The 23,337-nt window shown below is 42.4% G+C and overlaps 1 protein-coding gene across 1 annotated transcript in view; it reads left to right on the plus strand.

Annotated features, from left to right (window-relative positions):
- LOC124788908 (solute carrier family 22 member 7-like) overlaps positions 1-23,337 on the plus strand; it is a 185,993-nt gene that overhangs the window by 109,161 nt on the left and 53,495 nt on the right. The window contains exon 6 of the mRNA XM_047256191.1: positions 14,837-15,058. Coding sequence (XP_047112147.1) covers positions 14,837-15,058 — 222 coding nt within the window. The remainder of the gene's footprint in view (positions 1-14,836; positions 15,059-23,337) is intronic.

Raw genomic sequence — 23,337 nt, forward strand, 5'->3', positions numbered from 1 at the left:
CTGGACTCCATGAACCGTTCCACGTGTTCTACAATGGTATGGGAAGCCATCAGGAGGATTTCCAATAAACACAGTCGTTTACCAATAGCGGCACTGCGGAAACAGTTGTCTTCAAATAATGCCTGGAGACATTGGCAGCCAACCAGGATCTGTGTTTGTCCACTACTGTGCGCCTGTGGAGAGATGAAAGTTGGACCTCAGATCCAACCGTTCTATGTCTTACAAGTACCCAATTTTGATACCTCTCCTCCAACCAGGAAAAGATCACACATGTCGCAATAGTTACTGGACAATCGCCTTAACGAGTTAAGTAGGTTAACCGAATGGTTAACCGTCGTCCGATCTTGTTGTTAGCGACTAGGCAACCCCTCAGCCACTCTCAGTGTGGATTACAGAGAATTCGGTCCACTGTCGACAATCTAACCCTGCTAGAGGCGGCCGTTCAGCAGACTTCCTACATAAACATCACTGTATTGGCATTTTCTCTGAAATCAGGAAGGCTCATGATACTACTTGCAGAGACAGTATTGTCGCGCAACGCCATCAATAGGGCTTTTGTGAGCACCTCACCATTTTCACATGGTCTTTCCTATATAAGTGGATTTTTAGGTTCCGAGTTGGTGACACGCTGTCAGATCAATTTAAGCAGAAGAGTGGTGTCCCTCAGGGCCGTGTTTCAAGTGTCACCCTATTCACCATAGCCATACATAGTATTATGTCTATAATAAGCAGTCGCCTACAGTGCTTCTCCTCAGTCATAGTTTACAGTGCGGAGGTTGGAGTGGGTTGCAAATATGGGTTTTCATTGGGTGTGTGATTTTAATCGTTTTCGCCGTATTTTTAATTTACCTTACTTGCATATGAGGGATTCAATTCTATGTTTTAAAGAGTCAGTGAGATTTCTGGGCCTCATTTTTGATTCCAAACCGTAGCGGTTACCACACCTGCGAGAGCAGAAAGCCAGAATCTAGACGGCACTGAGTATCAGAAAGTGCATTAGCCACAGGTTTTGGGGAGAAAGCAGGGCGCGTCTGCTCCAGTTTTATAAGGCTTTTGTGTGATCTTGACTAGACTGTGGTGTCACAGTGTACAGGTCAGCGAGGCCTTTCTTCCTGAAGTTTACTGACGCTATCCACCATGACGGGATTGGGCTGGCTTGAGTGCTTATAGGACCAGCCCCATACCCAGTCTCTGTGCTGAGGTTGGGGAACCGCCGCTCACCATCTCGCGGCAGCTTCTCATGTTGCGTCAGGCATGTAAGTTCCTTCCTGTTCAGACTTCACCTACATGCCATACTATTGCTCGTCCCCTGTGGAACGCCTTCTGCCCAATCGTCCACGAGCAACGAGGCCGTTTGGTGTCCACATGCTGCATATGCTGGAGTCACTTGGTACTGAGCACGTACAACCCCAAATCGAGGGTTTTAACCGTGTGGCACCCTGGTTACTGCAGAAGCTCAGTGTAATTTTAGAGTTGGTGCAGTACAGTAGAGTTTCTTCCTTCGTTTCTGTTTTTATGCGATATTTTCTGATATTTTAAATGAGCATCACAGCTACGGTGATGAGCCGAATCATTATGACCACCTGCTTAACAGCTTGTGTGTCAGTCTTTATAACGAAGTAAATCACTGATCTTGCGTATTAAGGATCCGACAGTTTGTTGGTAAGTTTTTGGAGGTATGTGGCGCTAGATGTCTACGCACAGATCATGCAATTTGCATAAATAACGGGCAGCTGATATGAGTGTGCGGTGATGGTGACGATAGCGACCCAGATAGGTTCCACAGAAGAGTTTGATCTTTGTGACATCAACGTGAGTTCACTATAATGCTCCAAAAACCACTGCATCACGGTTCTGGTTGTGAGCCACGAACAATTATACTGCCGAAAGATGACATCGCCGTCGGCGAAGACACAGAGCATAAAGGGCTGCAGGTAGTCCGCAGCTGTCAGCGTGTCTTCGATTAATACCGTAGGTCCTTTTAGAATGTCTGTCAGAGCATAATATTGCTCCCACCATCCAGCGTCCGTTGCGTGCTGCACGTTCCGAGCTGCCGTTCACACCAATGACGGCGTTTGTGGAGACGAATATCGACCTAGTGAAGCAACAATCCGATTCACCCGAAGACCCGACACGTTTCCATTGATTGACGGTCCAGTACGGATGGTCCCGTGCCCACTGCAATTGTAATTGGATCAGCATGTGAAGGCGTATGAGTGATACGCTTCAGAGCTCCATGTCCAACAGTATAAAATGAATGGTGTGCTCTAAAACGCTTATGCGTACACCAGCATTGTGCTCTTTCGGCAAAGGTGCCACAGATAACCATCTATCCTACTTTGAGCAGACAAGCCTCCAAACCCCACGTTCTGTGAAGAGTCGTGGACGTCTAATCATTTAGCGCCTAGTAGTAGTTTCACTGTCCTGCTACCTCTTTCCATAGATGCTCATTATAGTAAGTCGTGAACATTCGACCAGCTTCGTCGTTTTCGAGGTATTCGTTCACAGGGTCTGCATAATAATAATCCGCCCTTTGTCAAAGTCGCTGATCTCAATGTATTTCCTCATCTGTAGCTCATATCTTCGCTAGGGTGTTCCCCCGTTCGTATCTGCTGTGCTTACATACTTTCATTACCGCGTCACGTGCCCGCAACGCCACCAGGCGGCATCCAACATCGCAGTGGGTAGTGGTCGTAATGTTTTGGCTTACCGGTGTATGTAGCTGGGGGACTCCGTTATTGTTCTTTTATTTTCCCGGATCGTGTCCCCAAGGTCTGACTGTCTCAAGGTCTGACTGTCTCAAGGTCTGACTGTCTCAAGATTTTACTGTCTCAAGATTTTACTGTCTCAAGATTTTACTGTCGCAAGATTTTACTGTCGCAAGATTTTACTGTCGCAAGATTTTACTGTCGCAAGATTTTACTGTCGCAAGATTTTACTGTCGCAAGATTTTACTGTCGCAAGATTTTACTGTCGCAAGATTTTACTGTCGCAAGATTTTACTGTCGCAAGATTTTACTGTCGCAAGATTTTACTGTCGCAAGATTTTACTGTCGCAAGATTTTACTGTCGCAAGATTTTACTGTCGCAAGATTTTACTGTCGCAAGATTTTACTGTCGCAAGATTTTACTGTCGCAAGATTTTACTGTCGCAAGATTTTACTGTCGCAAGATTTTACTGTCGCAAGATTTTACTGTCGCAAGATTTTACTGTCGCAAGATTTTACTGTCGCAAGATTTTACTGTCGCAAGATTTTACTGTCGCAAGATTTTACTGTCGCAAGATTTCACTGTCGCAAGATTTCACTGTCTTCGAAGCGGAATTATACGCGGTCTTGCGGCAGATGGAGCAGATGAGACGTTCTTAAAGTCCTTATTTCCTTCAGATCCTCTGAGTGCCCTTCACTGTCTACAACGCTTGTTCCCGGCAGATATAGTAGTCCAGAATATCCAGGACGCCCTCCACCACCCACAACAGCTGGGGAAGGAAGTGTCTGGTGACTGGGTGCCAGTGTACACTTGTAATACCACGCTATCGCCTTACCGTTGAAACAAAGAATATTGTCAGTGGGAAGCGTGTGGCTGGAAGTGATAACAATAAGCTCCCTATAGTAAAGCCCACAACGCGGCAGCGGCGTACCTCGTTAGTCACGTCGACAGGACGAGGTCTTCCTTAGCAGTCTTTGCATTGGGCACAGCCCTATGGCGCATGGCTTCATGGCGAGAGGACCCTCTAACCTGTAGTGCTTGTGGCGTGCAGTTCACTGTGTGCCAAATTATATTTACTGTGTCTTATTTTCCAACCAGCGGGCAGCGGTGGATTTGCCGACGGATGTGGCCTATATTTTTGGTGACTTTCAAACGAATGTGGTGAGAGTTTTAAGGTTTTGTGATTTATCCAGCATGTTTCCGAAGATTATAGGGAGATCTTTTTAACGTGAAGAGGGTGACCGGTTCACCCATGTTTTTTGTTAGCGTTCAGCCGGTCACATTTCCTTATGCCTTTCTTTCAGTTCCTTTTTATTCATTTTCGTTATTTTTCATGTATGTAAGGACGCTGTTAACTTAGACGTATAGCGCCCATAAGCTACACACACACACACACACACACACACACACACACACACACACACACACACACGCACGCACGCACATACGCGCGAAGCAGTGACAGACGTTGGCGATGACAATGTTGTATTAGTGCACAAGGAACCAAAATGATCTGCTAGAAGATAAATGGGTGAGAGTGATAGCAACGTATGAATCCCTTGGACCGAAAGAGTACCATGCCTTCCATTTTTATATTTTTAAAAAATTTGAGTGAAATTTCTGTGGCTTTTGTAGATACTAAGATTTTCTTTTCTTCTGGGCCTGCAGCATACAATGTTTCACAATATGGCATTCTACAACGAATAATTCCAGATAAGATGCAATAGTTTAATTAGTAGTGTTTCTTTTTTACTACAAGCGAGTTTCGGTTATAGCAGCATTCTCATGTAAACGTGTGGATGTTTCATTTGTCGAGTATGCTTAGCTTACGTTAATATAAGTTGCACATAAAGGTCAGTTCAAATATACTCGTATACTTACATCTAGTTGGAATAGATGCCCATAATGCGTCAGTGAGTAATCTGTTGACTATCTATTTGTTGCCAGATCGTTGTAATCACGTAAGCTGCATTTGCGTAGAATATTTTCGAGAAGCAATTTTAACAGGTGGATTGACTGTTTGTTGTCGTTAATGCTTTATGTTTACCGTATAATCTTTGCTAGTGAACGATGTTTCATTCATACTATAATTTTGCTCTGATTCGTAGTCTATGGTTACTCCTTATTTACTGTGTTTTTTATCCGTTACATAGTCCAAAATATTAATAAAATTTTTCTAGATAATTTTTGTTTAAGTTAATTTCATTATGAGGATATAGTTCGGATGATTTTTTTTGTGCATGTATATTTGTAATTCTTTCAGTATTTTCGTGGCATGTTCTTTTGGTACGTGCTTGACCTTAAACTCAGCAACAATAAAAATCATCACGTATTTGAAATTGACGGAAAACCAACTACTACAGACAGCATAACCAATGACAGTATTTGTAATCCAAAATGGCAAAAATGTCTATTTCAAAACACTACTCAGTAGAATAATCAATTCAACACTCGAAATGAGCGGATCAAGAGGAATGTTTCATACGAGTTGTCGGCTTTAGTCAGTGAGGTGATGTTAATGGCTACTGTCACGTCACCTTTTGGTGCATATAATCACAGTGTCGAGGTTAGATGGTGAAGCCAACGAATTTGAAAGAAGGGAAAAATAAAACTGGTTGTGGTGATACACCCATCTGTAACTTAGCTCGAGATATAGGTAAGGATGGAAAGTAACTGTCTGTGAGTTGGCGAAGCTAACGAACGTGATAGTAAAATAATCTTTTAGTGATGACAGGCTGATGTGTAGCTTTGCCTGAGGTCTAGGTTAGGTTGGAAGGTGACAGTCTGTGAGTTAGCAAACTCTGGTTGTAGTGCCGCAGTGATCCGTACCTTAGCCCGTTTGGGGAAAAAAATCACCTTTACCATCACTTCATAGTGCCCATATTGTTTACGGCATTTTTCGCATCTCTCTTAAGTCTCATATCGAACGTTCCTCTATATCCACATGAGCTTACAATATTCGAAAATTATATATATATAATTCAATTTTCCAAGTGTACCCCACTTGCCAACAGCGCTCGGGAGGCCGGACGATCACCCATCCCAGTGCTGGCCAGGCCCGATAGCGCTTAACTTCGGTGATCTGACAGGAGCCGATGTCACCATTGCGGCAAGGCCATTGGCACCTCAATATACAGGGTGTTACAAAAAGGTACGGCCTAACTTTCAGGAAACATTCCTCACACACAAATAAAGAAAAGATGTTATGTGGACATGTGTCCGAAACGCTTAATTTCCATGTTAGAGCTCATTTTAGTTTCGTCAGTATGTGCTGTACTTCCTCGATTGACCACCAGTTGGCCCAATTGAAGGAAGGTAATGTTGACTTCGGTGCTTGTGTTGACATGCGACTCATTGCTCTACAGTACTAGCATCAAGCACATCAGTACGTAGGAGCAACAGGTTAGTGTTCATCACGAACGTGGTTTTGCAGTCAGTGCAATGTTTACAAATGCGGAGTTGGCAGATGCCCATTTGATGTATGGATTAGCACGGGGCAATAGCCGTGGCACGGTACGTTTGTATCGAGACAGATTTCCGGAACGAAGGTGTCCCGAAAGGAAGACGTTCGAAGCAATTGATCGGCGTCTTAGGGAGCACGGAACATTCCAGCCTATGACTCGCGTCTGGGGAAGACCTAGAACGACGAGGACACCTGCAATGGACGAGGCAATTCTTCGTGCAGTTGACGATAACCCTAATGTCAGCGTCAGAGAAGTTGCTGCTGTAGAAGGTAACGTTGACCACGTCACTGTATGGAGAGTGCTACGGGAGAACCAGTTGTTTCCGTACCATGTACAGCGTGTGCAGGCACTATCAGCAGCTGATTGGCCTCCATGGGTACACTTCTGCGAATGGTTCATCCAACAATGTGTCAATCCTCATTTCAGTGCAAATGTTCTCTTTACGAATGATGCTTCATTCCAACGTGATCAGATTGTAAATTTTCACAATCAACATGTGTGGGCTGACGAGAATCCGCAAGCAGTTGTGCAATCACGTCATCAACACAGATTTTCTGTGAACGTTTGGGCAGGCATTGTTGGTATGTCTTGATTGGGCCCCATGTTCTTCCACCTACGCTCAAGGGAGCACCTTATCATGATTTCATACGAGATACTCTACCTGTGCTGCTAGAACATGTGCTTTTACAAGTACGACACAACATGTGGTTCGTGCACGATGGAGCTCCTGCACATTTCAGTCGAAGTGTTCGTACGCTTCTCAACAACAGAGTCGGTGACCGATGGATTGGTAGAGGCGGACCAATTCCATGGCCTTCACGCTCTCCTGACCTCAACCCTCTTGACTTTCATTTATGGGGGCATTTCTTTCTTTGTGTGTGAGGAATGTTTCCTCAAAGTTTGGCCGTACCTTCATGTAACACCCTGTATAGTCCTGCAAAATATATAGTTCAGAAACTGTATATAAAACGCGACACCTAAAAACCAAACCATACACAAAGACATAAAATTAACAAGAGGAAACAAAACTAAACAAAATGCAACATACATACTAACAATATACGCGGATCAAATATCCAATAAAATAAACCAAATCTTAAACAAAACAACCATAATACCAGCTTTTCCAAAAAAGAGCAATTTAAAAACGAAAATTCGATCCGGAAAACCAAAATACCGGTTTTTGCCAAACCACACATAAAAAAATTTCGTGTAAAGACTGGGCAAAATTATGTTTCGGTCAAACAGAATGACTTTTCAGCATTACAGTATATGCAAAGGACACGAACGAAATTGCGTACCAATCACTCAAGCTGTTACCTGCATCTCAAAAACCAAAATCACACAGCAGAACATATCGAGAATAAACATTATAAATTCTACATAGAGTACCAAAAACTATAAATACATATGCATACACAAAATCAGTCAAACGATATCCTTAATGAACAAATCGATTTCAAACACAGAAATTATCTAGAAAGTTTTATCACAGCCTAATACAGACTGTAATTTTATTGACATTTTAGAAAACAAGAACAGATAAACACAATTAATAAAAGACGAAAGATAATCCTAGATACAAATCATAACAAAATTACAATATCGATGAAACACAATTAACATTACCGAAGAGCAATTACTACACTGTAATGATAAAGCATCAATGCGAATTTTCTTTCAATCCAGCTGTCGAAAATGTTTCACGAAAATATTTTGTACCAGTAGAACGAACGTGATCTAGCAGCAAATAGTCGGTCGACGGTTCACTCAGTGCTGCAATACGGGCATCTAGGCTAAGTACACTCACCAAATGCAACATCTACAAGTTTATGTGAGAATGGCGCTATAGCCGAAAAGGCTTGTAGCAAAGAAGAAACCTGTCTGATTAAACTATTGCAGCTTACCTGGAATTATTAATTATAAAAAAGAGAAGTTATTAGAATAACAGTGTGCGGATTGCGAAAGCATTTTCCATGTGCTGGTCGACAGTGGATGTGTACGCATTGCAAGCGCGCTGAAAGGCAGACTTAGTTGACGGACTCAGAAGGGTGTAAAAGCTTGATGATGATTTTACAAATTGTGTGTGATGATGACGCTAGCTCTGATATGTTTCTTGGACTGCACTGTATCTACATCTACATGTGTGTAAATACTCAGCAAGCCAGCTTACAGTGCACGTCTGTGGTTACATCTTACCAATATTGTTGATACCAGAATGAGATTTTCACTCTGCAGCGGAGTGTGCGCTGATATGAAACTTCCTGGCAGATTAAAACTGTGTGCCCGACCGGGACTCGAACTCGGGACCTTTGCCTTTCGCGGGCAAGTGCTCTACCAACTGAGCTACCGAAGCACGACTCACGCCCGGTACTCACAGCTTTACTTCTGCCAGTACCTCGTCTCCTACCTTCCAAACTTTACAGAAGCTCTCCTGGGAACCTTGCAGAACTAGCACTCCTGAAAGAAAGGATATTGCGGAGACATGGCTTAGCCACAGCCTGTTTAATATTGTTGATTTTCATTCCTCTTCCATTCGCGTATTCAGCAAGGGAAAAGGGAGTGTCTAAATGCCTCTGTAAGTCCCCAGGTTTCTCTAATCTTACCGTCGTAATCCCCACTATCTTTATGGCACAGTGATAATCTAATGAAGGGTCTCTAAATTTACCAACATGCTTTTGCGAGAAATGTCGTCTTTGGTCTAAGGAGATCCATTTCAGTTCCCCGATCATTTCTGTTACACTTCCCTATAGGCTATACTGACTAAATAAGATTTTAGCAGTACGTCTCCGAAATTTTCGACTTTTGTTGTAATGCCTACTTGATAATAACTCAATACCAGAGGAATATTCTTCAATTGGTCGCACTAGCGTCTAGTATGCGATTTCCCTTAAAGGTGCATTACATTGTCCCAGAACATTTCCAACAGTTCTGAATCTTCCATTCCCATTGCGTAATACTGATTTTATATGATTGTCCCATTTCATATTACTAATTAGTATTAGACCTTAATACATATATGATGTCACGTGCTCAAGAAGATCACATCTAATTTTGTAATTAGGTCCTTTTGGGTACTTAACCTTGCAATGTCAGCGAACTCTTACAGTGCTGGTAATTCTATCTTGTAAATCATTTTTGTGTGTTGAAAAGATTACAGATACTATTACACTTCCTTGGGGCCGTTCCGATGCTACTTCCGCTTGTGTGTAACATTCGCAGTTCAGTATAAAGTAATGCGTTCTTTTAGTCAAATACCAGTAAACCTCCGATTCTTTAAAGAATCGAACTTCTGTGTATAAAGCAGCTTCAGAGTTCTGGTGAGTTAATGTGTTACATACACTGAAGGAAAAAAAATCGCAACATCAGAAAATAATTAATGTAGAGTAATGAAATTTCGGGAATACGTTTGTCTAGGTAACATATTTAAGTAACTAACGTTACAAGATCACAGGAGAAAAGCCGTTGCAGATGTGAGAAGCTGATACATTTATAACCGGTGTAAGAGCCAGAATGTTGAATTCAAGCATGCAGACATGCATGCGTTGTGTTGTACAGGTGCCGGATGTCAGTTTGTGGCATTGAGTTCCATCCCGTGGCGCTTGGTCGGTCAATACACGTATAGTAAATGCTGTTTGTGGATGGCGCTGGAGTTGTCGTCCGATGATGTCCCATATGTGCTTGACTGGAGACATATCTGGTGATCGAGCAGGCCAGGGAAACATGTAGAGCAATTGTGTAGCATTTTGGAGATTACAACAGCGGTATGTAGGCGAGCGTTATCGTGTTGGAATACCCTCCTGGAATGCTGTTCATGAATGGTAGCACAACAGGTCATACCACCAGGCTTCCTCCTATCTAACACACAGTCATCACTGGCACTAAGATAGAATCAGATGTAATCAAAAACACAACAGATCTCAATCCTGATCTCCACTGAGCTCTCGCTTGACGCGCAAAGGGCGGTGGTTTGGAATCAGTGGGATGTACGCTACAGGATATGTGTCACGGAGCTATCCTTGCAGTAACAGATTTGTAACAGTTAGTTGTCACTGTGGCGCCAACTGATGGTCAAATTGCTGCTGCAAATGCGGTACGACGCGCCAGAGCCATATACAAAACACGCAGGTCTTTCTTCTAGATAGTGTCACATGGCGTCCGGAGACCGGTTTTCCTGCGACCGTAATTTCTCGTGGCAACTGCTGCCAGCACCCCTGCCAAGTCATTCCAGCTTCTCGTAGCCCTCCTACACTAGCTCGTTCAAACTCAGTGGAGTGTTGATAATGGCGCCTTCGTCGCCTTAAAGGTATTCCTAACTAACATCAACTCAGCACGTCTAGTCTCAAAGGTAACTAACGCTCACGATCGTTTCAGCGTATGTTTAAAGCAAACCTATATTCGTCCTCCTAGCGGTCCTACTAGGGCAATTCTTGAGAGATTGGCGCGAAATCTTAATAGATATCATCTTTCAGATGTAGAAACATGCCTACTGACATTAGTTTGTCACGTAAATCCTCCTTGGTTTTGAATTTTTATTTAGTCAAAAAGGGTCTGAGCACTATGGGACTTAACTTCTGAGGTCATCAGTCCCCTATAACTTAGAACTACTTAAACCTCACTAACCTAAGGACATCACACACATCCATGCCCGTGGCAGGACTCGAACCTGCGAATGTAGTAGTCTCGCGGTTCCAGACTGTAGCGCCTAGAACCGCTCGACCACCCCGGCAGCCATATTTAGTCAGTTTACTATTTTGTCGTTAAGCACGTAAGCGAGAAAGTTGTGAAAACTTTGAAGTTATGTATAAATTTTGTTTAAAGTTGCTATGTGTTCTCATTCTCAAATAATGGATGGAGGAGAAAGTACGGTAAAACCTGAGACCTTAACTTTTAATTCACTTACGTGTTTTCATTGGGCCGGCCGAAGTGGCCGAGCGGTTCTAGTCGCTACAGTGTGGAACCTCGCGACCGCTACGGTCGCAGGTTCGAATCCTGCCTCGGGCATGGATGTGTGTGTTGTCTTTAGGTTAGTTAGGTTTAAGTAGTTCTAAGTTCTAGGGGACTGATGACCTCCGAAGTTAAGTCCCATAGTGCTCAGAGCCATTTCAACCATTTTTTTTGTTTTCAGTGATCAATAAGTTCGCAAATTAAGGTTATTCACCCATGGGGTACCCCTTCGAATGAATGGAAGAATCTTGAAAACAAGAAAAATGTTTTATTATACTGCAGAAATATGTGAAACACATGGGGGTCATTAAATATACTGCCAAGGGATTCGATAAATCTTTTTGAGTACCAAAACAGGTTTTTAAGAAATATAATTTTTTCAAGGATTCAGAATTTTGCTGGTTTAAGAGAAGTTCTCAAGGACTGATCATAATAAAACGCCGAGAACACATTTTATTAAGAACATTAATCACAGACGAAGTAGTTGTCGTCTTCCTCAGCACTGGAACATTGTTGATATGTCCAGACACAGGATAGACACCCCTCCACATTTGCTTTGATAAAGAGTCTGAATATAGCCCACTAAAAATTATGCATACTTCGTCTGGGTGTTCTTCCCCTGATGAAGTCGAAGAACTTTGACTCTAAATTTTTTTGATCTGTTGTAGTCCTTCCACCTATCGTTGTCTGCTTCTTCGCCTTTATTTATTGCCCACAAAAAGCTTTAGTTTTCAATTTTCCTAATCTTCGCTATCATTTCTAGCTTTTTCTTCAACTTTCAAATAATTTTTGTGTGGAGAGGAGGTCAGTATTCGTGCTTTGCCTTTGCTCTCAAGTCAGCCTTCTGAGGCAGGTTTAAAAGTTTTTACTAAACCGGTTTTGCCAAAGCCAGTATATCCGAATGAGCACATAGTGCGAGACTGAACATAACATGGCGTTGGGAAGTTGGAATTAAGTTAATGTGCATCATACAAACATTAAAATGCACTGATAAACAAGCTCAACCGAAAAAATCAGATAACTTTTTTATCAATTAACGCTTCTCTTCGAGACACTGCTCCAAGAAGCACCAACATTGATTAAAATTTCAGCAAAAATTTGAGAATGTTTAGAAGGAAAAGCAAAAGGCGACAGATTACAGGCAGTTAATTAGAACTCCAAGAATGACGGTTGCCATTAGTTATGAGCGTCAGCAAACTGATGGCAGCACTAGTCATGGAAATCTGAAGCTACCCACTTCATACCCGGTTTTACACTACTTTCCCCTATAAAATCCGAGTGCCTTTATGCATCAAGAATTACGCAGCCTTATGACATTCATACAGTTGGTAAGTGTAATATTGTCTTAATATGCTACACTTTTACCGTTAGATTGTACCTCTTAATGAGTAAGATGATAACAGGATTTTATTTTTTTTAAATTTGGTCAGTAATTATATGAAGTATTGAAAATCAATGTCTTGTTGCTCCTGGACGTCGTTAGATAGGTAACCTACGACTGTGATGGAGTGACGGTGTCCCGAGATAGCTGTTTAGTGATGTAAATTTCTTCGGTCACATATCTGCGAAGATATTCAATTTTGCTTAGGAGCCGAACACGTTATAGAAATCTAGAAGTAGAGGATATTTAAATTTTGTACAAAATTTGTGGTATTCAAAGGGAGGTACATGAACTACAAGTTAATTTTAACCAGCGACAGTTGAACTGTGGATAGGTTCGCTAACCATTGTTGCTACATAAATTTAAAAAAGGGTTAAATTAACTTCAGGAAGACAACTGCTAATATTTTTCGTGTGATTTATAATTTCGCAATCATGTTACGAGAGAAAAAGCAAACGATCAAACTTCAGTGAGATTGCTCTGAGAAGAGGTTTTGCGGTTTTATTCTTTGAACTAAAATAACAATTAGCATTTAAAGCAACATCCAGAGGACAGGTTTGTTTCATTATCAAAGTCCTGTTAGTTATATTGAAACCAAACAAGAGGGACATGAGAGACAAGAAAATCATATCACTTGGGGTAACTTCTTATGCTCATTAACTGTGGTAGCCCGTCCTACTCCCAGTTTAGTCAGATATGGCTACGGCGAGAGTTCTCGGTCAAAAATTTGAAGAAATCATTTATAATACAAACGAAATGATTTGGTTCCACCGACTGTTTCAAGTCTGAAATATCTATGAAGTATATTTGCAGACTGAAGCAACGAAAGAAAATTTGTACCGAAGTCAGGATTGGAACTCGGCTCTCCTGTTCACTAGGCAGATGTAGTGTAACGACGTAAGTTTTGTATAAATGGTTTTCTTTTGATATATGACCATGTGCAGACTTCGTCACCTACGTCAGTTACAACACACTTCAACATTATTTAAGTTCTTTTTAAATTGTCTCTAAATGGTTCCTGAACGAAACTGTAATTAAAACATCATCATTTGAGTCGTATGCGCAGAATTACGTCCAATTGGTTTGCGTAAACTTTTTCAATTTAGATGTCATTTGTTTCTCCTCAGAAATTATATTAATGCAGGTTATCTGCTTTAATAGATATTAGAGCCACATTGAATAAACTTTCAAGACTCAAACACGCGATGAACGCTGTCAACAATTAATAATCTTGTCAAATGAATTACTTAACATAATTCTTCATAAATAAATTCTCGGAACACGTATTTAAACTTTTGTAGCATCCACTAGTTTATTATCTTCCTACATATAGACGTGAACCTGAGCCTTGACAAGACAGAACTGAACATTTACAACAAGATTAAACTTTCTATGACGTCATTGTTGTACAAAACATTACAAATTCCTATTTTTTCGATTCTTAGAAGCACGACGCAACAACTCGGTTACAGGATCTTCTGTTGCTCTTTGGCTGTCGACCCGCGACGTATAGTGGCCAGCAATTTTCTCTCTCGTCCCGGCAGCGAAGATGCTGTCTCCGTTCGTTGCGCCGCCCTCTCCGTACATGAAACATAAAAAGTAAATACAAACTTTAGTCAATTCACAACCATTACAAATATTACAAAAATACATCAACAAAAAACTAAATTAAACTTATATTCACCTGCAAATTGGGCTGACACTGGTGGATAGGTGACGCTTCAATTTCGCGTCCCACTACACAGATGCGCTAACCACTACACCACCCTGGCAGAGTGACTTGTAACCGTATGGACACTAATGTCGCATACCTCCCACCACAATCCAAATTCCCATTTGGAGAGCCTCTGCAATCCTGTTCCGGTTCAGGGCGAATACCAGGTGGGCTCAGGTGTGAATGGGAATTTGGATTGAGGAAGGAGGCATTCTAGGGTAGTCCGTGCAGCTGTGCAAAGCCTCTGTGCCAGCGTTAGCACATCTGCCTAGTCAGTAGGAGACCCAGTACAAATTTTCATTCGGTGCTGCAGTCTGCAAACACACATAGCAGTTGTAACACATTTTGCAAAGCCTATCGGGTCTGTAAAGTTAGTGGTGGATACGGCATTACCAAATCGCTCCCCTGAAGACGAAGATAACAGAAAATTCTGAAAATATATAAGGCTAATGATTGCGCTTTAGCATCAGGGATAAGATCTTCAAATAGAAGGGCAGGAAGTATGTCACCCTGCCACAGCCAGGCCCAACAATACACCTCTCCTCATTCTCATTTTCGCGTGTCACCTGTCTCTTGCAGTGAGGGGTTCCTGGAGGCAGCGCCTATGCGGCTATGTTGCAGGTGTTTCCCCGAGTCGCCGCGCTGGCTGGCCTGCAGGGGGCGCCAGGAGGAGGCGCTCAGCCTGGTGCAGCGCATCGCGGCCGCCAACGGCACTGCCGTGCCTCCGTTCACTCAGAGGGTGCTACGCAACGTGGCCAGGAGCAAGCGCGACAGGAAGGGACTGCTCAGCATTTTCTCCAGCTGGAACCTCTTGAAAAATACAACAGTACTCGTCATCGTCAGGTAAGGAACATTCAGTGGTGCGCCTGATAAGTTCACTGGACGACCCCCTAAACGAGCGCATTGGTCTATCTCTGTAAATGGCGTAGAACTGGTATCAGGTAATCACGTGATTCCCTCCAGTGATGAAGTAAGAAATGGCTGTGTGCGTATGCCATTAGATTAGAGTAGATTAGATTAGTACTTGTTCCATAGATCATGAATACGACAAATGGCTTGGTTCAAATGGCTCTGAGCACTATGGGACTTAACTTCTGAGGTCATCAGTCCCCTAGAACTTAGAACTGCTTAAACCTAACTAACCTAAGGACATCACACACCCCCATGCCCGAGGCAGGATTCGAACCTGCGACCGTAGCAGTCGTGCGGTTCCAGACTGTAGCGCCTAGAACCGCTCGGCCACCTCGGCCGGCATGAATACGACACTTCGTAATGATGTGGAACGTGTCAGGTTAATAAAAGGTGTCTACACAAGATATTACATTACACAAAATATTACATGACACTTAATATTTTTAATTTTTTTGTGGGGGTTGGGGAAATTACCCACTTACTATATCTAAAAATTCATCTAATGAGTAGAAGGAGTTGCCATTAAGAAATTCTTTTAATTTCCTTTTTAATGCTATAAGGCTATCTGTCAGACTTTTGATGCTATTAGGTAAGTGTCCAAAGACTTTTGTGGCAGCATAATTTACCCCCTTCTGAGGCAAAGTTAGATTTAACCATGAGTAGTGAAGATCATACTTTCCAGTTAGTTGTATGGTATCAAGGAGCAGTGTGGGTCCATGTGGAGGCGAGATCGAATGACAGCCTGGAGCTGCCCCGTTTAGATGTGCCCATGACTACAGTGGCAGCGAAGTAGCGCACTTTGCTAGTTTATCAACGTGGACTATCAAATCTTAATAGAAAGGGATCAGGGACAAATGTAACGCCTTGTCAGTGCACAAGATTTTGTATGGGACATTTTCAACTCAGATGCGTAGTTAATTTAAAGAGATCAGCTTCAGTTATTCAGTCCACTCACTATATTTATGGTGGTTTTCGTATATTCTGTTTTACACCGCTTGAGCCCCTAATATAGCGTACACACACAGCGTGTTTCAAAATGAATATATTGGTTTTAAGGCTTTGTAGCATTTATTAAAAATGGTTCACATGGCTCTGAGCACTATGGGAGTTAACTTCTGAGGTCATCAGTCCCCTAGAACTTAGAACTGCTTAAACCTAACTAACCTAAGGACAGAACACACATCCATGCCCGAGACAGGATTCGAACCTGTGACCGTAGCGGTCGCGCGGTTCCAGACTGTAGCGCCTAGAACTGCTCGGCCACCACAGCCTCCCAGCATTTATTACATTCAGCTTACAGTTATAAATAATAGATCTGTAACAGAACTAGCGAGTTGAAGGGCTAGGAGGAAGAGCGTGTGACATTCTTTTGAACAACTTCTCTTTATTACAATTTTAAACACAGTAAAGATTTTAAAATCTCAAAGTCATTAGTAAGAGAAATAGTTAATATAATCTTTGACACAATAAATGATGATACTGATAATAACACACAATTTCAAACAGCTGATTCCAATGACTGAATGAGTTGCACACTCCAACTAGTACACGGATAAATTTTGAGAAGGCACCACCTCCAGTCATGAACAAGACTACCACAAAAGTTCTATACCCAAGGCAGCCCACACTACGTGTCTGCTTATCATAAGAACAAATTTGCTTGCATGAAATAGCACCGGTACAACAACCAGACACAGCGTCCCCTAAAATATATCGGCTAAGTCTCTCACCAGCGCCCGACTGGTCGACCCTTGCAGGTGGACGGTTGGATTACAAGATAGGTCGCGATGTGGCGGGCAAGCTGACGGCGCCACACTCGCACCGCTGTCGGCGCCGCGACCCAGCAAGTCCCGACGAGGCAACGCCGGAATTAAAGTCGTTGCAGCTCGTGGTGACTTAGTGTCGGTACAACATCAAATGATAGAGCATTTCAGTTTTGTTTGTATACCAGTGTGCAAAGGAGGACTTCGAGACGACCAAGAGCGACTGAAGAACGTGTTGAATGAATGAGTCTTTCACGTGTAGTTCCAAGAAATCCGATGGGGAGGCTAGTCGTGAATTAGCAGTTCCAGTGACAACTATGTGGAGACTTTTAAGCAGACGATTACAACTACGTTCTTAACGTTTGCAACTGTTACAAGCTCTAAACCCTACAGACTATGGTTTAACTGCTAACTTTGAAACGAAATGATGGTGCACGGCGGTGAAGACTTTCTGAATCATATCGCATTCAGTGATAAATCGACGTTCAGCTAAGAGGAAATGTGAACACACAAATATTTATATTTGGGGGTCAGAAAATCCCCACGAAATGGTTCAGTGGCAACTAGACTCCCCTAAATTGAATGTTTTTGTGCGTCATATTCCTGCGGAAAGTTTATGGGCCTTTCTTTTTCGGTGAAGCAACTGTAACTTGTGTTTCTTATCTTGATGCGCTAGACTTATGGCTCTTTCCTCGATTGGAAGAACCTGAACCATAGAACTTCATTTGTCAGGAGGATGGTGCACCGCCTCACTGGCACAACTCAGTAGGCGATTGGTTAAATGACTTTGTACCCGACCGCTGGTTCAAAAATGGTTCAAATGGCTCTGAGCACTATGGGACTTAATTTTTGAGGTCATCAGTTCCCTAGAACTTCGAACTACTTAAACCTAACTAACCTAAGGACCTTACACACATCCATGCCCGAAGCAGGATACGAACCTGCGACCGTAGCGGTCGCGCGGCTCCAGACTGTAGCGCCTAGAACCGCTCGGCCACTCCGGCCGGCCCGACCGCTGGATTAGACGCAAGGGGCCAGATGACAGAGCTTCTTTTGCATGACCTCCACGTCCACACACGATCTGACACCATACGATTTTTTTCTTTGGGGGTTCATAAGGGACCATTGTGTCTGTCACCGCTCCAGCTGATCTACCCAACTATAGAAACAGCATTATTGCAGCCATTATTCCAGACACACTGACGTGTCTGAGTTGCTCTTTCATTTCACAAGTTAAACATAATAATGTTACAAAGTATTAAATCCTATGTATTCATGTTGAAACACACTGTATTATGGTGATTTACTTAGTTTGGTCTATGTTAGCATTAGTTTTTATCTCTGTTTTTAATGTTAATATCCGTTGCTCGTTCATTTTGTCTATGTACCATTGCCTTTTTGCCTAAAACGTTACACTTTGTTAAATGTCTGAGAGTTATTTAGCTTGACAGCTTACTACAGTTCATTCATAGTCTACTATCTTTTTAAATTTTGTAAGCACTCGGATCAGTTCAGATTTTCCGTATCTTCGCCAATAACGACGTAAGTTTACTTCCTTGTGCACCATTGGCCTCGCCCGCGCTGTGACCCTCCTCTCAGCCGTGGTTGGCTTTTATAGCGTGCAGAGATGTTCGACAGCTGACAGTGTGAGAACAGTTTTCAGTTCTTTCTTTCTCATTTGTCCACTCGTTCAGATGTTACATTATGCCTGCTTGATTTTTGGGTCCTTTCCTCTGCCATCTCAGATCTTGTTCTGCCTAAGATGGAGTGATTTGTAGCCTTTGCACTCATTGCTCCGACAACATATGATGTATGACCAAATACAATAAGTGAGCAGCCATGTTACATTAGCCTGCTCTTATGGTTTTCCATATACTTTATATTTATTATTATTTTTCTTACCTCCACTCCGTTCTGTGCAAGTTTGTGTATCTGAAGATGGGGTTTAACCTCCAAAAACCGGTAGTGGATTGAATAAATCATTAGTAAAATTAAAACGGATCTCATTAACTTAATTAGCCTTGTCAATGAGAGTTTCAAACCAGGCTCATATCGCCGAGTCAGTAAATGTAGGTTCACCTCAACCACTTTCGGAACACATATTGGGAAGGGAACGTCTTGGCTTTGGACATTTGGAGTCGAGAACCTCGCATAGAACGAAGTCTTAGGGTTATACCATGACTTTCGTCAACTAATTCAGATTGTCATGAACATGAATCAGAGCGGTTATACCTCTTATGGGCAGACCTTGCGCCTACCCACTCAACAACCAACGTTACACCTGAGGGAAGCGGTTACATAACTCTTTAGGAACCAGCCTTCCTGCAGACAGACCAACTCAACCATGATCTCCCTGCCCACTAGACGGTATCCCAGGCGCCAATAGAGGTCACTGGCATCGTGGTCGTATTCTCCTCCACAGGCCATGTCACTTAAAGTATTTCCTACGGTATCCTGGTGCCCGAGCTGCATTTAGGCCGGCGCTCAAGCCACCGTGAATGGGCTTCCTGTGTAAGGCGCTGAATGCAGTCGCATTCCGCCAGTCAGTACCTCAAGCTGGAACCGCCGCAACGACGACGCCGTGTTCCATGTAGGTGATCAGCTAGTGGACTTTTAAGATTTCTTGTCTTTACTTCTAACGCAGACTTGCCTGTGTTTCTTCATAGTGCAACGTTGAAACTGAGGTGTCCTTCTGAGACTTCAACTCGTACTGCGCACAAAACTTTTACCGTGCCATCAGGACTTTAACTTTTGCTAGGATAGTGCACTGTGTATTTACTAATTAGTGATATTTTCTAGAAGCGTATTTTCTTCTTAAAGGCTTTTAGTCTTCAGACAATACCGATGTTTATTCGTTCTTCCAAGAAGTAACTGTTTTTGTTCAGGCCTTTGGTCTCCCTCATATTACTATTTTACTTTTTACTCTATCAATTCAGAAAACACTTTTTTTCAATACTGTTTATTCCTTATCGAGAAGTAACCGTCTTTGTAAAGCGATTAATTCTTACATTGTATTAAAATTCACGTCGAAGAACATGCATTTTTTTCTTGTTAAAAAAACTTCGTTCTTACCAAATCTACACGAACATTTCTTGACTGCCAAACCAGGCGGAAATAACAATATCTACGGCAATTCTGGACAACTTTGTTTATATTTGTGGCATCCCGTTACCGAGGTCATCGATCTTATGATGTAACCATACTTAGCACTGACATTCTGCCCTTTCCCCCATCTACCTTTCTAGCCAACTACAGTGTAGTGTCAAAAATAAAAGCGCCAATAAAAAAATCAAAGATTGTGTTAGTAGGAAATTAAAAACCCACTCACTTTCTCCTCCCCCTCATTCCTGTCGCCAGCCGATCAAAAGTTTCAAGATGGGGACCAAGCTCAATTGTGCTATATACTCAACCGCCCTCTGCCTCGTCTCCATCTAGTCACAGTGAGGTATTAAAATGACGTTTAAAATGGCGTCGCGTTACTTTATTTCCGAAAGATTTTTACATTGTGTGAGGCTTTGGGTAAAATTTATGTCGTTTGTCCTAGTTTATAATTTATAAGTTGGAATATTTGGTACGTCTTGTGCGATTGTTAGATATCACAGTCTTTTACAACGGTGCAGACAGCCAGAAAGCGATGGAGAACGTACTCCCCATAGTCTTCATTCCACAGGACCACTTCTCAGCTCGCCTAAACTGAAATAAAATGTTCCAAATCTCAAAGCATAGTGCAAAAGGATCAGGAACCACGACGATAAATGTCTACTATCGTCTACTGAAACAATATATTACATGTAGAAAAGAAGCTAATACGCTCCTGTTTTATTGAAAGGCTGAAAAGTGTGGTAGCAGTTGCCTCATTCTGCATTCCTCAGCACCTTTAAAAATTTTCCCAAAAAATTTGGCATGCCAACATATTGGCCCTCTTTCTAACATGCAGCTGATGTCAAGTACCACCCACTGATTCAACGCTCTAAGTCGCTCACACTCATCCACTCCAGTTGCCCTTTCTCACTCATTCATTCAGGCCAACTCATTATTATCTCGCTGTGTGTGTCTATCATTGTCTCCAGTGTCACAGCCCCAGTCCCCTTCGATCTGTCCACTACCACTGTCTCCTGTCACTGTCTCCTTCTTATTCTCTCTTGTTGCTACTATCTCATTCCTTCTTTTGTATCCCGCCTGGGAGGCGGCGCGTGGGTAGGAACGGGAAAAGGTAATACAATTCGGTACTGCTAGAACGTGGTTTACTGGTGCAAAAACAAGGTGATAAAACGATTACATAACTTTTTACGTAGGTGCGATGCTGAAGCGAAGTGTCCTGGCTGGCTGCACCTGATCAAATGGGCTGAAGCAGTCGCGGAGCTCGTAGAGCTCGACAGCACCGGCTAGAGGGCGCTGTCTCTCGTAGTGCCAACTTGAGAAACTATTTCGTGGCATCGTTGCTATCGACACCACACCTTCTTTCCTACTGTTGCTATCTCTTACCGCTGTTGCGCTCTCTCTCTCTCTCTCTCTCTCTCTCTCTCTCTCTCTCTCTCTCTCTCTCTCTCTTCCTCGTTGTAATACCCATATTGTATTCTGTCTCTTATCTTCACTAGCTCTCGGCCACTTTCTCTTTATTCCGAGCTCCCCCTGACACTGTCTCCGTCACTTTTTTTCCTAGCACTGTTCTGTCACTGTCAACAATGTACCACTGCCACTGTATCCCTCTCTTTCCCCCTCTTTCTTCCTCTCTTCCGCTCTTTCTACAACACACACTGCCTCCTATCTTCCAGTATTTATTACTTTCTCATCTCTTTGCTACTGCCACTGTCTTCTTTTTTCTCAGCATAAAAAAGCTCGAATATGTCCACGTGCCAAAATTTTTGGGAAAATTTTAAAGATGCTGAGGAAGGTAGAATGAGGCAGCTGGTACCCCACTTTTCAGTCAGTCTTTCAAGTAAACAGGAACATATTGTCACTTTTGTACTTCAATAGGAACATATTTCCTTGGAACCCCTACTTTTACATGCTGCAGCAGGGCATATAATTCATATTAAAAGAAATGTATTGGTCAGTAAAATTTAGATAGTTTAGTTATATGAGACTGAAATAACGCAAAATTAATTTTACATCTCAGATCAGATCTTACGTGCAAAAATGTTTTGCATGTGCTACATTACTACAACAAGGGGATTCCATAAAGGACACACTGTACAATCAAAAAATGTTGAAATGTGTGTGAATTCATATGGGAGCAAACTACTGAGGTCATCGGTCCCCAGACTTAAACACTACTTAAACTCACTTATGCTAAGAACAACACAAACACCCATGACCGAGGGAGGACTCGAACCTCCGGCGGGAGGGTCCGCGCAATCCGTGAAAAGGTTTCTCAAATTGCGGGGCCACTCCGCGCAGCTCGTTACTTTAAAAAACTACGTTTTGCGTCACACCAGATTTTATGTGCGTATTTCACTTGTACAAGTAGGGTAACTTTGGATCTCTGTACCTTGGAAACGGATAAAGATATCAAGAAAATTTCCAGAGTTATTCGAGATCGGAGTTTTACGAAAATATCGTAAAAATTTCAGCCATTTGATGTGCATAGCCTTCTTTGAACCCTCGACTGGATTTTGATCCGCTAGTGATGTAGAAAATACAGGCTCTGAGCACTATGGGACTTAACATCTGTGGTCATCAGTCCCCTAGAACTTAGAACTACTTAAACCTAACTAACCTAAGGACCATACACACATCCATGCCCGAGGGTAGAAAATACAGTAAAAAAAGTCTTTCTTGTAGGGTTTTCTGATGAACAACTCATGACCTAGTGGTGGCTCCATACGTCCCATCAAGTCCACCGTAGGTCACATCAAATGTAAAAATAATCAACCAATTCGCCCCATTTGTCATTAGGACAGTGACACTAAGAAGCTCCTTCTGTTCGGTGATAAAATTATCCCTAGCCCAACGGTTATTCAAAACACTTGACCCCCACCTTTCTGTCACCGACAGAACACGACGTATGAGCACCGGAAAGTCCTGTTTTTGTGTGCGGCATTTTGGAACTTCCTAAATACGTATGCTGTCCCCATGCACACCGGTGATCAATGTTCGCACGTGTAAAAAAATGGTTCTTCAAATAATTATTTCTTGTCGTACGCAGCACTCGAAGCAGCTCAGAGACGATACCTGCTGTCTGTTGCCATTTACGAAAAGTGGAGAATAATTTCGGACACTTCACACGCAGTTTTATATAATGCAGCGTGTGGCACACAAAACAGAACATGGAGAACGAAATTCTGGTTTTACAGATAAATACATATTGGAAGTAATTTCACTTTTACAACAGTTACCAGTCACAGGCTATGTATCATTTGAATGAAACACAGTATTGTCAACCATTATTAATGACATCTAAGACGTAAGCGGACACGAACAGATTCACGGCGGAACGTAGCACAT

Source organism: Schistocerca piceifrons, chromosome 3, assembly GCF_021461385.2.
Source record: "Schistocerca piceifrons isolate TAMUIC-IGC-003096 chromosome 3, iqSchPice1.1, whole genome shotgun sequence".
In the NCBI taxonomy this organism is placed as follows: domain Eukaryota; kingdom Metazoa; phylum Arthropoda; class Insecta; order Orthoptera; family Acrididae; genus Schistocerca; species Schistocerca piceifrons.